Source organism: Oncorhynchus gorbuscha, linkage group LG24 (genome assembly GCF_021184085.1).
Source record: "Oncorhynchus gorbuscha isolate QuinsamMale2020 ecotype Even-year linkage group LG24, OgorEven_v1.0, whole genome shotgun sequence".
Classification (NCBI taxonomy): Eukaryota; Metazoa; Chordata; class Actinopteri; order Salmoniformes; family Salmonidae; genus Oncorhynchus; species Oncorhynchus gorbuscha.
In genome coordinates this window covers 9,768,418-9,781,861 of record NC_060196.1, presented here as the reverse complement: position 1 = coordinate 9,781,861, position 13,444 = coordinate 9,768,418, and the positions used below count along the sequence as shown (strand labels likewise).

Here is a 13,444-nt window from a genome sequence, read left to right as displayed (position 1 = left end):
CACAGAGAGTCAGAGGTGTGTGGCTGTGTGTCCTCACAGAGAGTCAGAGGTGTGTGGCTGTGTGTGTCCTCACAGAGAGTCAGAGGTGTGTGGCTGTGTGTGTCGTCACAGAGAGTCAGAGGTGTTACTGTAACTGTTCTTCCCTGATGCAGATGTAAAATTCGGTAACAGAATTATGGTACAATCTCCTTTATTTTAATCTGTGGTTTTAGTAAAACACATGACTGCCACGTAGTGGCGGGGAGGAGGATATATTCTGTCACTCACTTAACTGTTTTTGGTCCTATGCAGCTTCAGCTTCAGTTTACAGTGGCAGAGAGTACACACATTCCGCAGGTTTTACATATTGTCCACATTGGAAGGCTAACTGTAGTTTGACGCGCTCTACAGATGTTCGTTCAACAAGACAACTACGTGGATTTACACATTCCCTATCATAGGCTGGTGGTTGGACCACGTGACATTTTCAAGCGCGGGAGATTTTCATGCCTTGTGTCTTGTCCTGTGACGCGGTATGCCAGTATCAGCAAGGCGACACATCACATGCAGCTTGCCAGCACAGAAGCAAAGATGAGCCATGAAATTAAGAACGAGACATCTCAACTGAATGGGTAACTTTTTTTGTTTTGTTTTTACTTTTCATTCTGAAGTTAGCAGCGAATTGTCAGTTGTTTGGTTGCGTGCGTTTCACGGTAGGACTAGCTAGCTAGGCTAAGTAGTAGTATCTAGCTAGCCAACTCTTTCAGTTCTTTGATAACACACAACGCTACAACGTCAATATATAAACATAGCTCGCGTTTGTTTTTAGCAGCATTTTCAGAAAGTCATTAATATAATAATAATAATATATGCCATTTAGCAGACGCTTTTATCCAAAGCGACTTACAGTCATGTGTGCATACATTCTACGTATGGGTGGTCCCGGGGATCGAACCCACTACCCTGGCGTTACAAGCGCCATGCTCTACCAACTGAGCTACAGAAGGACCTTATTAGACATGTAAGATAGATAGCTAGCTAAGTTACTGTACAGTGTATTGAAATAAGGTCACATTCAAGCTAGGCATTTAATGTATACATGCCAAAAAACTAATAACTGCATTGGGAACGTGTGTGTGTGTGTGTGTGTGTGTGTGTGTGTGTGTGTGTGTGTGTGTGTGTGTGTGTGTGTGTGTGTGTGTGTGTGTGTGTGTGTGTGTGTGTGTGTGTGTGTGTGTGTGTGTGTGTGTGTGTGTGTGTGAGACAGACTGGGGAGGGTTGGCAACTTCAACAGTCATCACATTCCGTGTGTGTGTCTCGACGCAAAGTCAGAAAAGGACTTCACACCTTAGAAACCACTGTAGCCATTCTCAGGATAAAATATCATCCTCTATCCTCTTCAGACATGATTATCACTTAGCCCCCCCTCCTGTGTCTGTTTTGTATTTAGCGTCAGGTAATATTCTATCTACTCCCCTTAGTTCCCTATGCCATCTTGGTGAAAGACATGGGGGCGGGATGTGTAAGATGTAGAATATGGATACTGCATAAGCTGTGACACACATACAGTTTCTCTTCAGCTGAAACGAGTGCAATATGAATCAGTGGCCCTCAAAAAGGGAGGACGTGTCTCCCCCCACTGTTGAGTGTGTGCCCATGGAATGGCAGCAGTGTTGGCACAGGGAATAAGCTAACGCGCAGGAGGGCAATGAGGACACAAACACACATCCCACACACTACTCCTAGTCCCAACCACACTGTCACTCTGACTCTGTGTCAAATGTCAAACACAAGGAGCACTCTAGCTCCACCCGTAACATGCCCTCAATCGTCTCGCACACACCTGGAGGGATTCCCGACACCCAGCAGAGTGCCAGGAGCCCAGAAAGGTGAAGAGGACCTGGGCCAACCCCTGTGGCCCCTGGCCCTCTTCACCACCACTTTAAGCTGGCTGAGGGCCCACTTTGGCTGTTTTGATCGCCCAAAATGAGCTGGTGCCTCCCAGGGCCTAGCTCGATAAGTCTCTTTCCACCGTGATTTCATGCTGTTATGAAGGCTTGAGTTCCGGATGTGGTTGATTGAAATCTGGATGGCATTTTGAGACTGGTTGCATCATGTTTAGCCTTCATCATAAATATTTTTTGTGTACGGCACACAGCTGTTCTCTTTTTACTAGTTCAGCCTTCAAATGTTTTCGGCTCTCTGCTCTGCTTACACTTGTATCACCTTCATTGATGTGAAGAATGCTTCGGCTAAAGGCCTATACCTTTTCCATGTCAACCCTCAGCCTGAACTCTTTAGGCTGCCTTCAGAGTAACTGTTGCTTGCCATCGAGTTGACAGTTTGGTCATGTTCTTCTGACCAAGCTCTGAGTTTGCATTCTCATCATTGCTGTGAAGAATGCTGGTGCTGAAGGCTAGGCATATAGGCCTGTCTATTCCATATCAACTCTGAACTGGTTGCAACCATAAATGTCCTTTTTAAATGCCTAATTCTATGGTAGCAAGCATAGGGTGCATGTATTCAGTTAGGTCGCGTACCTCTGACATTTCCATCCCCGTGCAACATGCATGTTGGCAAACTTGGCATTCTGAAGGGCCTTCCTGCCTTCCCTAATACGAATCACTATGTCGAGCGTCCCTTTCTGACCGGCTTTGTGCACTTTCACTAAACTAGGTAGCCTAATGCCTTAATTTTCTAAATTCTGTTCCCAGATAGAGCCTACGATATAGGGCCGAGTATAGCCAGGAAAAGTCCTATTTTGACGTGCTGCTTGGAAGTGTGATAATAGCCTAATCCTCCAGCTCATTAAGCCAATAAGGAATAGGCATTTGCGGGAATAATAAACCCCAGAAGGGAGAACGCCCAGGAAGAATTACCCCATGTCATGTTATCTCTTCTCCCAGCAGCTGTACGGTTGAAAATCCTGTTTTGGAAGGCCGACCACCGTTCTGCAGAGTGTAGGACCTCTATGACAATCTGGTGCTTGGGAAAGCCTGTGGAGCCCAGGGGAGCGAACACACTCATCTGTGTTTCATTAAAGGACTAATGTCCTGGGTGACACTGAGACCACAGCAGCAGCTGCCATTAGAGCAGTATAGGATATAATTAATATAACCATATAATTACAATGAATTGAACTTGAGCGGCATGCAATTGGGGAATGGAATGTCTGACTGTTTTAGTCATTGTAATTCTATGTCAGCATTTGAACATATGACAGCAGGAAGATTCCAGGCTTCTGAATGACCGTGTGAACACCACCAGGTGTCAGGTCTCCGGTGGGGAGATATTAAGGTTTGCGGCTGGTTCAGTGATGCTTTAATGAATAATGAGAAGGAAGGCCCTTCTGCACAAATTGATAACAGAAGACGTTTAAGCTACCAAAGCTTCCCCGGAGACCAATGCTTAATTAGATGTATCAAGGAAGAGTCAGACACTCCCTAAAAAGCTGGATCAAATTGAAGGTCTGTATTGGAATGTGGAGGCCTACTCAACCGAATGTGTTTCAATTCATGTTTTATTCCTCTCATCTTGTTATTAAACAGTTTGAACAAATCAAATCTACATCAACTGTAAATAATTTTACAACAGCCTCTCTAACTAGATCCTTTAGGCCTAATTAAATGCAATATGCCACATTTGATCAAGCCACAATGAAAAACAAACAAGCAGTTTCTTTGTCTTTTGCGCAACGACGGCCCCTCTGCCCTATGATGTGCACCACTTAATGCGTCCGAACGCCTGAATGTCACTTCGCTTTAAAGTTTGTCCCCGTTTGGCAGTCTTGCTCCGCATGCTGTCAACCATTAGCCAATTTTGAAACGTAGGGACGAGAGATCTCACAGTCCGAGCTGTGGAGGAGTTCAAAGGGTCGGACTCCAAACGCATCCCTCTTTCTCCCTCTCTCTTTGATCCCTTCATTTCTTTCTAGTCCAGTCGTGTCTGCAGGGGTATAGGCGAAAGACGTCACCGATCTTGTCTTTGTAGACAGGCAGTCGTCGTGCATTGCCGGACAACAATGGGTCTCGGTTGCCAACCTAGGGCAATAGGGCCACTTTCATTTCTTTGTCATGTGACAGCCAAGTGGGTAGGGTTTAATTGCCAGGTCAAACGCACGGCCGAGAGATCACACTCCAAACTGTGGAGGAGTTCAAAGTATCCCTTCCTCTTCTGCCGTCACTGTGTCTTTGGATCCACTCTAGAGAGTGCTTTGTAGACAGGCAGACGTGGCATCTAGGCCTAGATCTATGGCACGATCCGCCCTAGGTTGGTGTGACAGCCAGATGGGTAGGATTTAATTGCTGGGTACTGCTGCTTCAGTTTCCAAGGTGCTCCAGCCTGGCCCAGTGGGACTTTCTGCCACTGTACCCATAATAGCTCCCGGTTCCTGTGTCTGGATCTGTAATGGTGGGTGAGTGGCCTGGAGCACAGCAGTAAAGAGAGGATATAATGGTTTTCAAAACACAAAGAATGTATGCTGAGATAGTGAGGTCTCTAGATAGGGGTGTTGTAATTATAGGGAGTGGGCGTCTATTCTCTGTGGGGTTAAGACCCAGGTTTGAAGCCCTTTGAATCATCGCACTGGTGGCCTTGTGAGGATGTGTGTGTGTGTGTGTGAAGTGTCTGACTGAACTTGTGTTTGCGTTCACGCCAGCACGTGTTTTCCTTTGTAAAGCAAGAGGACGGAGACCGAGACTACATCATGCTGACCTCAAGTGAAACACGTGACCAATGCCACTGACTGCTCCTTTTTGACAAACGAGCCTTTTGAAGGTTCTATTTTTGTTTATACGCCATCCCTCACTACCTTGTCACTTTCCTTCTATTCTGTCTTGTCTCTCTGACTCCCCTGTTCTCCTTCCCTCCTCAACCTCTAACGCTACCCTCCTTTTCTCTTTCCCACTATTCTTTTGCCCATTTTTCTGACCTCCATTTTCTTTTGTTTTCATGTTTGTCTCTCTCCTTCTATCCTCCCGTTCTGACCTTTCTCCATTTTCTTTTCCTCTGTCCTTTCTTCCTCTCCTCTTTTCCCTCCATCAGGACCCCGGCCTCTGATCCTGCTCAGACGAAAAAGCGTGAGGACTACCTGGAGTGGCCTGAATATTTCATGGCTGTAGCTTTCCTTTCAGCTCAGAGAAGCAAGGATCCCAGCTCACAGGTAAACTCATATATATAACACACACACACACACACACACACACACACACACACACACACACACACACACACACACACACACACACACACACACACACACACACAACTCAAAGAAGCATTCAAGATCCTAGGTAACATCACCACCCCCTACACCCCTCTTCATTGACCCTGACCCTCCAACCACCTTTCTTTCCATTTCTCTCTCTACCACGGCTGTGTAAGGCGTCCACAGCCCCACCTGTTGTTACATATTAATCCAGATGCCAGGCCCTTCGCCCTCAATAAGGCCTCCCTGCCTTTCTGATCAGGCCCTGGCACGGACTCCTCTCTTTGACACTGCCGGTCAAGGCGGCGGCGGGTATTTGATTGAGTTCCCAGAGTTCCCGGCTGTGGGGCGAGCACCTGGTTTGGGTGGTGTGTTTCAAGCAGTTGGAGGCCTTAGCCCTTGTCTGCCTTAGTCAGGGATTGGTTTTCTGGTGTAGGCCTGTAAGCGCCAAGTTGGATGTCTGTTTTGATTTGTTTCGACACCTATACCCCCTGTCTGCACTGCGCTGTCTAGTTTGATGATCAACCTAGAGCTTGTTTTGAAATGGATTTCTGACTCACAGAAGTGGATGGATGGAGTGAGGGATATCAGTGAAATGGAGGGGGGGAAATGGCTACAGGTTTTCAATCCTAAAAATATTTGGTCAAAAAGAGATGTCTTGAGGGAAGTCTGGACTATGCAGGGTTTATTAGGGAATTTAAATCAATAAATTATTTGATCCAGATGTGTGTATGTGCACTTTAGTGTGTGAGTAAATCTAAAAGTCTCTCTCACCCTAGCCCCGCCCCCTGTCACTCAAGGAGTGCTTTTGTTGTTGCTCGACTACGACACTTGCATTCAGTAATATAAATCTTCAAACAGCTTGTCTCTCTTAGCAAGTTGTCACTAAATCGTGTTAACCGCTAATGCTAATCGCTAGTTATAGCTAGCTAATAAATGTACTGAGTCAGAGCAAAACTAGCTAGCTATACAAGCCTGATACCACGGTTTAGGCCTAAATCAGCATGTTCGTGCAACCAAAGAGTATTAGACAAAGCATGAGTATGTAAGCTACATGAAGTAGGTAAGATAAAAAATGTAATGTAGCAACTTTGGTTTCTACCCTGTCACAATAACTCCTCCCTGGCATTTTCATTCGTTGTCATGTAAAACACTATGCCCACTATTATATTCTAACTATTGATTTAAAATAATAATAATATTTATATGATTCCAACAGTTCACCCAAGTGTTTAAATCGCAAGTCAAATTGCAATTGCAACATTTGGTTAAAAAACACAATTGCAACATTTGCCAATAGAGTGCAGCGCTATGTGGAGTGTGGATATGATCTCAAATTAGTGCAGGAAAGGCAGACATTTATGAAAAATTCAGAGTTGAAGTTTAATTGAACAGTATAAAACAATCAAAATGGAGAGACTCATTGAAATCACTTGTTTCCACCCTTGGGTCATGCACTACTCATAAATAAATACAAATATTTATATTATTCAAAACTATAAAATAACGTATGAACCACAGCTAATGAAATCACTGAAACCCTTAAAGAGCTGCAATCTGTTTTGGAATGGGTGGCCAGTAATAAACTGGCCCTGAATATCTCTACAACTAAGAGCATTGTATTTGGTACAAATCATTCCCTAAGTTCTAGACCTGAATCTGGTAATGAATGTTGTGGCTGTTGAAGAAGTTGATTACTAAATTACTTGGTGTTACCTTAGATAGTTTACAATCACGGTCAAAACGTATCGATTCAATGGTTGTAAAGATGGGGGAGAGGTTTGTACGTGATAGAGATGTCCTGCAGGCTCTAGTTTTATCTAATCTTAATTATTGTCCAGTCGAGTGCTGTAAAGAAAGACTTAGTTAAGCTGCAGCTGGCCCAGAACAGAGCGGCACGTTCTGCTCTTCATTGTAATCAGAAGGCTTATATAAATACTATGCATGCCAGTCTCTCTTGGCTATGAATTGAATCACTTCTTTTTATTTAAAAAAAATGTCGAAAATCCCAAATTGTTTGCATAGTCAATTTACGCACAGCTCTGACACACATACACACTTACCCCACCAGACGTGCCACCAGGGGTCTTTTCACAGTCTCCAAATTCAAGAAGGCATACAGTATTATATAGAGTCATTATTGAGTGGAACTCCAGTCCATCTCATATTGCTCAAATTAAGAGCAAACCTGGTTTCAAAAAACAGAAGGCAACACCTCACGGCACATCTCTCCCCTATTTGACGTAGATAGTTGTATGTATTGATATGTAGGCTACGTGTGCCTATACATTTTTCACACGTTCTGTCCTTGAGCTATTCTTGTCGACTAATGTTCTGTACTATGTCATGTTTTGTGTGGACCCCAGGAAGAGTAGCTGCTGCTTTTGCAACAGTGGGGATCCTAATAAAATACCAAATACTAAAATATACCGTCAAACATTAGAAAAATACCATGATATGCTGGCCATATCATCCAGCCCTCGATGAGAGCTGGCTCTGCTCCTCTGTGATAAGCTCAACCCCAGGGGAAGGAGAGGGGGTGGGGGTGGGGGGCAGTGGGGCACAGCAGGGGGTCTACGGATCCAGTAATCCTCCATCCCTCCCTTCTGACTCCACACCTGCTGCTGGGAGTTAGTGCCTTTAGAAACTATTCACACCTGTTGACTTGTTCCACATTTTATTGTGTTACAGCCTGAATTCAAACTGGATTAAATAGATTTTTTTCACTCATTCACCCATTCAATTTCTTTTCATCCCAAAAAACTCCATAGTCCTTGCCAATGACAAGCATACCAATAACATGATGCCACCACCACCATGCTTGAAAGTATGAAGTGGTACTCAGATGTTGAATTTGCCCTAAACATAACGCTTTGTATTCAGGACCCAAAGTATATCTCTTTTCCACAATGTTGTGGATCCATCTTCAGTTCTCCTATCACAGCCATTCAACTCTAACTGTTTTAAAGTCCCCTTGGCTTTGTTCTGTGTGTGTGTGAGTGCACATGAGATGCGTGTCTAGAAAACCTCCCTGGTCTTTGTGGTTGAATCTGTGTTTGAAATTCTCTGCTCGATTGAGGGAACTTACAGATAATTGCATGTGTGGGGTACAGAGATGAGGCAGTCATTCAGAAATCACGTTAAACACAATTATTGCACACAGTGAGTCCATGCAACTTACTGTGATTTGTCATAAGGTGAATGCACCAATTTGTAAGTCGCTCTGGATAAGAGCGTCTGCTCAATGACTTAAATGTAAATGTAAGCAACATTTTTACTCCTGAACTTATTTAGCTTTGTCATAAAAGGGTGTTGAATACTTAAAGAAGAAAAAAACGTACATTTCAGCTTTTCATTTTTTAATGATTTGGAATTCTACTTTGACAATATGGATTATTGTGTGTGTGTGTGTGTGGGCCAGTGACCGAGAATCTAAATATAATCCATTTTAAATTCTGGCTGCAACACAACTAAACGTGGAAAAAGTCAGGAGGTGTGAATACTTTCTTTCGGCACTAGTTACCAACCAGCCCAGAAAGAACGAGAGGGGGGGGGGGGGGGGTGGAGATCAAGAGACAGAGGGAAGCGAGAAAGAAAGGGAGGAAATTTCAACAAGTCTTCTCTAATGACCTCTCCTTTCTAAACTAGTTCAGGATGTTGTCTTGTCTCCACCTCGGGGGGAGAGAGGGAGAGGTGGAGGCGATGGGGATTAGAAGAATGACAGAAGTTTTTAAACCAGCCAAGCCTTCCCTGATCAAAACAGTGTGAGGATGAAACAGTGGGTTTGGAGCTTTAGTCGTCTATCCTTTATTTTATCCTCTTTCCCTCTCGGAAGAAAGGGATATCTGGCGCCGTTTCATGTCTCAGTGGCGGGTCCTCGCGAGGCCTCTGTTTACAGACTGGGGGCCGAAGGACGAAGCTTCCGCCTTCCGCTTTTGCCACAATTCCCCCATTGATATCTGACCACCTTAGTTGACGCAGTCCACCAACAAGAAAGGATGGTAGCTTGTCCCTCAGTGGGCTCTCTCTCAAGAAGCCACTTTTTCTTAGCCCCCCCCCTTTAGTTCCCTCTGTCAATGTGGTTGTGTGTACGCTACAGCCTCGGTTTTAAGGCTCAGCTCAGCTCTCTAGTCTCTACCCTCGTCAGATGTATCCTTCAAATAAGCCCCCTACATTAATTCAGCAATGCTCTCTAGACAGGCGCATGTGTGCACACAGCACAAATCCAAGGGGACGAGAGTCGAGACTGAACTTAATTTGATCTGTGATCTGAACAGCTACACTACGTATCATCTTCAAGCTTCGTCTGACTTTGTCTTAGTCAGTCCTATGACACCGAGAAGGACCCTCTATCATTTTGCTCTCTCTCGCTCGTCTTTTTGTCTCTCCCTCTCTGTCTCTCTGGCTGACTTCGTCTTTCACACATTTCTTTGACACACTTTTATCATTCTAACATATGAGTGATGGAGCTGGGTGGAGGGTGGGGGAGGGTTTATGTATTGATGGATGGGGTAAGGCTGGGGGGGTGGGGCGGGTGCGTGGGTCTTTTTAAAGTGATAAGGAGCCTGGCGGAGCGTTTCTAGCCCTGATCAAAGCACAGCGTCCTGGGGAGAGCCATGGCGGGGGGGTGGGCTCTCTAGGTCGTTTGATGTGTTGGAGCTATGCCAGTTCACCTGGAGAAAACTAACAGTACAGTGAAGGGCATACGGTACGGTTCTACCGCCGCACCCTCATTGCTTAGATGACCGATCATTATTAGCCAAGAAGTGGTTAGAAAACTTCTATGTTTTTGTGAGTTAGATTGGTTGTTCCCTCCTGATTGGTTGTTCCACTGTGTTCGTTATGGTGGAGTAGAGGTTTTGTGCTTTCATGTGATTCCTGATAAGTTGATGTCCCCACCCCCCCCACTCTCATCTCTCTCGCTCTATCTCTAATTGGCCTAGCTCTCAGCTGGAGAGCCCTCTCTTCTCTTTCCCAACTCTCTAAACCACTGAACATTGACCTCCACCCTTCATGCCAAGTTGCTCTGCCTCTACTTACATACACAGTGAGATCCAAAATGACTGGCAATGCATAAACAATATAATTATAGAAACTCAAAATACCAACATGTGAGAAATACTGTACTTTATTAATGTTTCAATGGAACCCACCAAAATCATTTATTGATTTAGTTAAAAATCAATGTCTTCCAAATCAAGGTTTCACAATGAATGGCACCCTTAAAGATGATTGTAAATTGCATCTACCAAAATGAAACCAGAAATTTAATTTAATTAATTTAAGTCTCAAGGAACCATATTGAGCCATTATGCCCCCCCCCCCCCCCCCAGGATAGGGAGGAGGATGGCGAGAGAAGCAACAAAACCCCCAGAATCACTGGGGTCACCCAGGTTTCAAAAAGCACCATCAGACGCCACCTCCACATCCACAGGCTCTTTGGAAGGGTTGCCAGAAGAAAGCCCTTTCTGACCCCAAGACAGACGCAAGTGCTTGGAGTTTACCAAACGTCATTTAAGTTATGACCGGAAGAAGGTGCTCTGGTCAGATGAGACCAAAATAAAATGTTTTGATCAGATACAGCATCATGTTTTGCGTCAACAGAGATGCATACAAGGAGAGGCACCTCCTACCCATGGTGAAATATGGTGCTGGGTCAGTGACGTTTTGGGGCTGTTTTAATTCCAGAGGTCCAGGGGCACTGGTTAAGATTTGATGGCATAATGAATTCCACCAAGTATCAGGCAATTCTGGCTGACAATCTGGTTGCCTCTGCCAGAAGGCTGGGACTTGGCCCTAGGTGGACTTTCCAACAAGGCAATGACCCAAAACGTACCTCCAAGATCCACACAGAAATGGTTCTGTGACAACAAAATCAATGTTCCACCATGGCCATTTTGTATTAAATAATTGTATGATTTTGGTTGGTTCCATTGAAACATTAATAAAGTACAGTATTTCTCACGTTGGTATTTTGAGTTTCTATAATTATATATATATATATATTAAAGTATTGTTTGTGCATTGCCAGCCAGGGGTGCCAGTAGTTTTGGAGCCCACTGTATACTTGCATACATGTTAAACTCTTAGGCCTACATGCTAGGCTAGATTGGGTATAAAAATATCTTCTCACCCAAATACATAATGTTTTGCCATTTTAGTTTTTGAGGGTGACCAATGATACGCCCAGTCACATCTTCTAGTCTAGATGCAACACAGTTGAGAAATAATATGCGCACTCTGTCTGAACTTTAAATGATCTCTCTCTCTGCTAGGTTGGAGCATGTATTGTTAACCAGGAGAATAAGATAGTGGGCATCGGCTACAACGGAATGCCCAACGGCTGTGATGATGACCTGCTGCCCTGGTCCCGCTCTGCTGACGACAGACTGGATACCAAATATCCCTACGGTAGGATCTCCCTACCAACATCCCTATAGTACCACAGTCCACTACCAAGTATCCTTATGGTAGGATCTACCTACCAACATCACTATAGTACCACAGTCCACTACCAAGTATCCTTATGGTAGGATCTACCTGGTCCCGCTCTGCTGACGACAGACTGGATACCAAGTATCCTTATGGTAGGATCTACCTAGGAACATCACTGTAGTACCACAGTCCACTACCAAGTATCCTTATGGTAGGAGCTACCTAGGAACATCACTATAGTACCACAGTCCACTACCAAGTATCCTTATGGTAGGAGCTACCTAGGAAAATCACTATAGTACCACAGTCCACTACCAAGTATCCTTATGGTAGGAGCTACCTATAGTACCACTACCTACTATCCCTGCGGTAATATTTACTTTAATATCACCACAATGAGGAACCCTAGGTTAATGTGAACTACAATATACACAGTGTACAAAATATTAGGAACAACTTCCTAATATTGGGTTGCACCCCCACCCAATTAGTTGAGGCATAGACTCTACAAGGTGTCGAAAGCATTCCACACGGATGTTGGCCCATATTGACTCTAATGCTTCCCACAAACAGGTGCGTCTGGCACCTACTACCGTAACCTGTTCAAAGGCATTTCAATCTTTTGTCTTCCCCATTTAACCCTATGAATGGCACACATACAATCCATGTCTCAAGTCTTAACAATCCTTCTATAATGTGTCCCCCTTCCTTCCTCTACACAGATTTTTGAAGTGGACTTAGCAAGTGACTTCAATAAGGGATCATAGCTTTCACCTGGTCAGTCTGTCATGGAAAGAGCAGGTGTTCTTAATGTTTTGTGTATGCTGGTTCCATAACTTGACGTAAGTCGGAACTAGGTTAAAACAGCATGAGCTTTCTTTGAAATACTTGGAGCACCATATGAGCGATGTTAGCATTTTTGGGTCTATTCCATTGGTTCCAATGATCCAAACAAGGCCAATCAATCTTAACTAAAGCATTTGAAGGGTTGAACCCAGGCCTGGGCAACATGCCGGCCATTTCAGCAGCTCGTGAACTGTGAACCCCAACTGACATGCCGCTAGGCCATAATCGCACTAGCCACTTGAACAGTACTAGCCAGTCCAACATGTGAAGTGTGTGCGGTGATTGACTTCTGCTTTCTCACCACCCGATGCCCGGTCTCTCTCGCACTCACAGACGCTAGGCTCCATCTGTCTGGGCCTGCTTTTTCCTCTCAAGACCACATGGTGCTCTTTTTCACACTCATCCTCATTTCTCTCTCTCTCGCCTCACCTCATAGCTGCCTCTCATTACAGTGCACAACCTCTTTCAAACCAGACAAGCCCTTAACAATAAGCAGTAGTCAATCCCCTGTTGTTGCTAAGGCAGTTGTTTGACGTCGAAACAAGCATAACCCGCGCAGACAACACAGCTGAGGCCAACAAAGAAGAGAGGGACTACTCGGCAGCACAGATGGGGTTTTAATGTAACACAGAAGATGGAGGCCAGGTGCTCTTAACCCCAACGAGCGGGAAAGGAAAGGAGAGATGTTTTTGTGCAGTTGTCATGGAAACCAGGTAGTTTGAGGGTGAAATGAGAGCAGGTGGCACACTGGAAAATAAATGCATTTCTGGGAAAACGATAGAATAGCTGGATGGAAGGTGGAATGCTCTCCTGTCTCCAACTGCTTGCTTGTACTATCAGTTATTACTTCTGAGAGAGAGCGTGTCCTTGTGAGAGTGAAAGAGCTTTTACAGTGAAATGATTCAGTAGCTATACTTCTGTTCTACAAGGACATCTTGATTCTTGTCTCAGTCCTTGGAAGTCTGAACTAGAAGTGAC

The 13,444-nt window shown here is 44.6% G+C and overlaps 1 protein-coding gene across 1 annotated transcript in view; it reads left to right on the top strand.

The window, feature by feature from the left end:
* Positions 1-455: 455 nt before the first annotated feature.
* Positions 456-13,444, top strand: part of dctd (dCMP deaminase) — a 34,897-nt gene continuing 21,908 nt past the window's right edge. Inside the window, exons 1-3 of the mRNA XM_046327461.1 lie at positions 456-611; positions 5,023-5,140; positions 11,461-11,596. Coding sequence (XP_046183417.1) covers positions 544-611; positions 5,023-5,140; positions 11,461-11,596 — 322 coding nt within the window. The 5' untranslated portion in view covers positions 456-543. The remainder of the gene's footprint in view (positions 612-5,022; positions 5,141-11,460; positions 11,597-13,444) is intronic.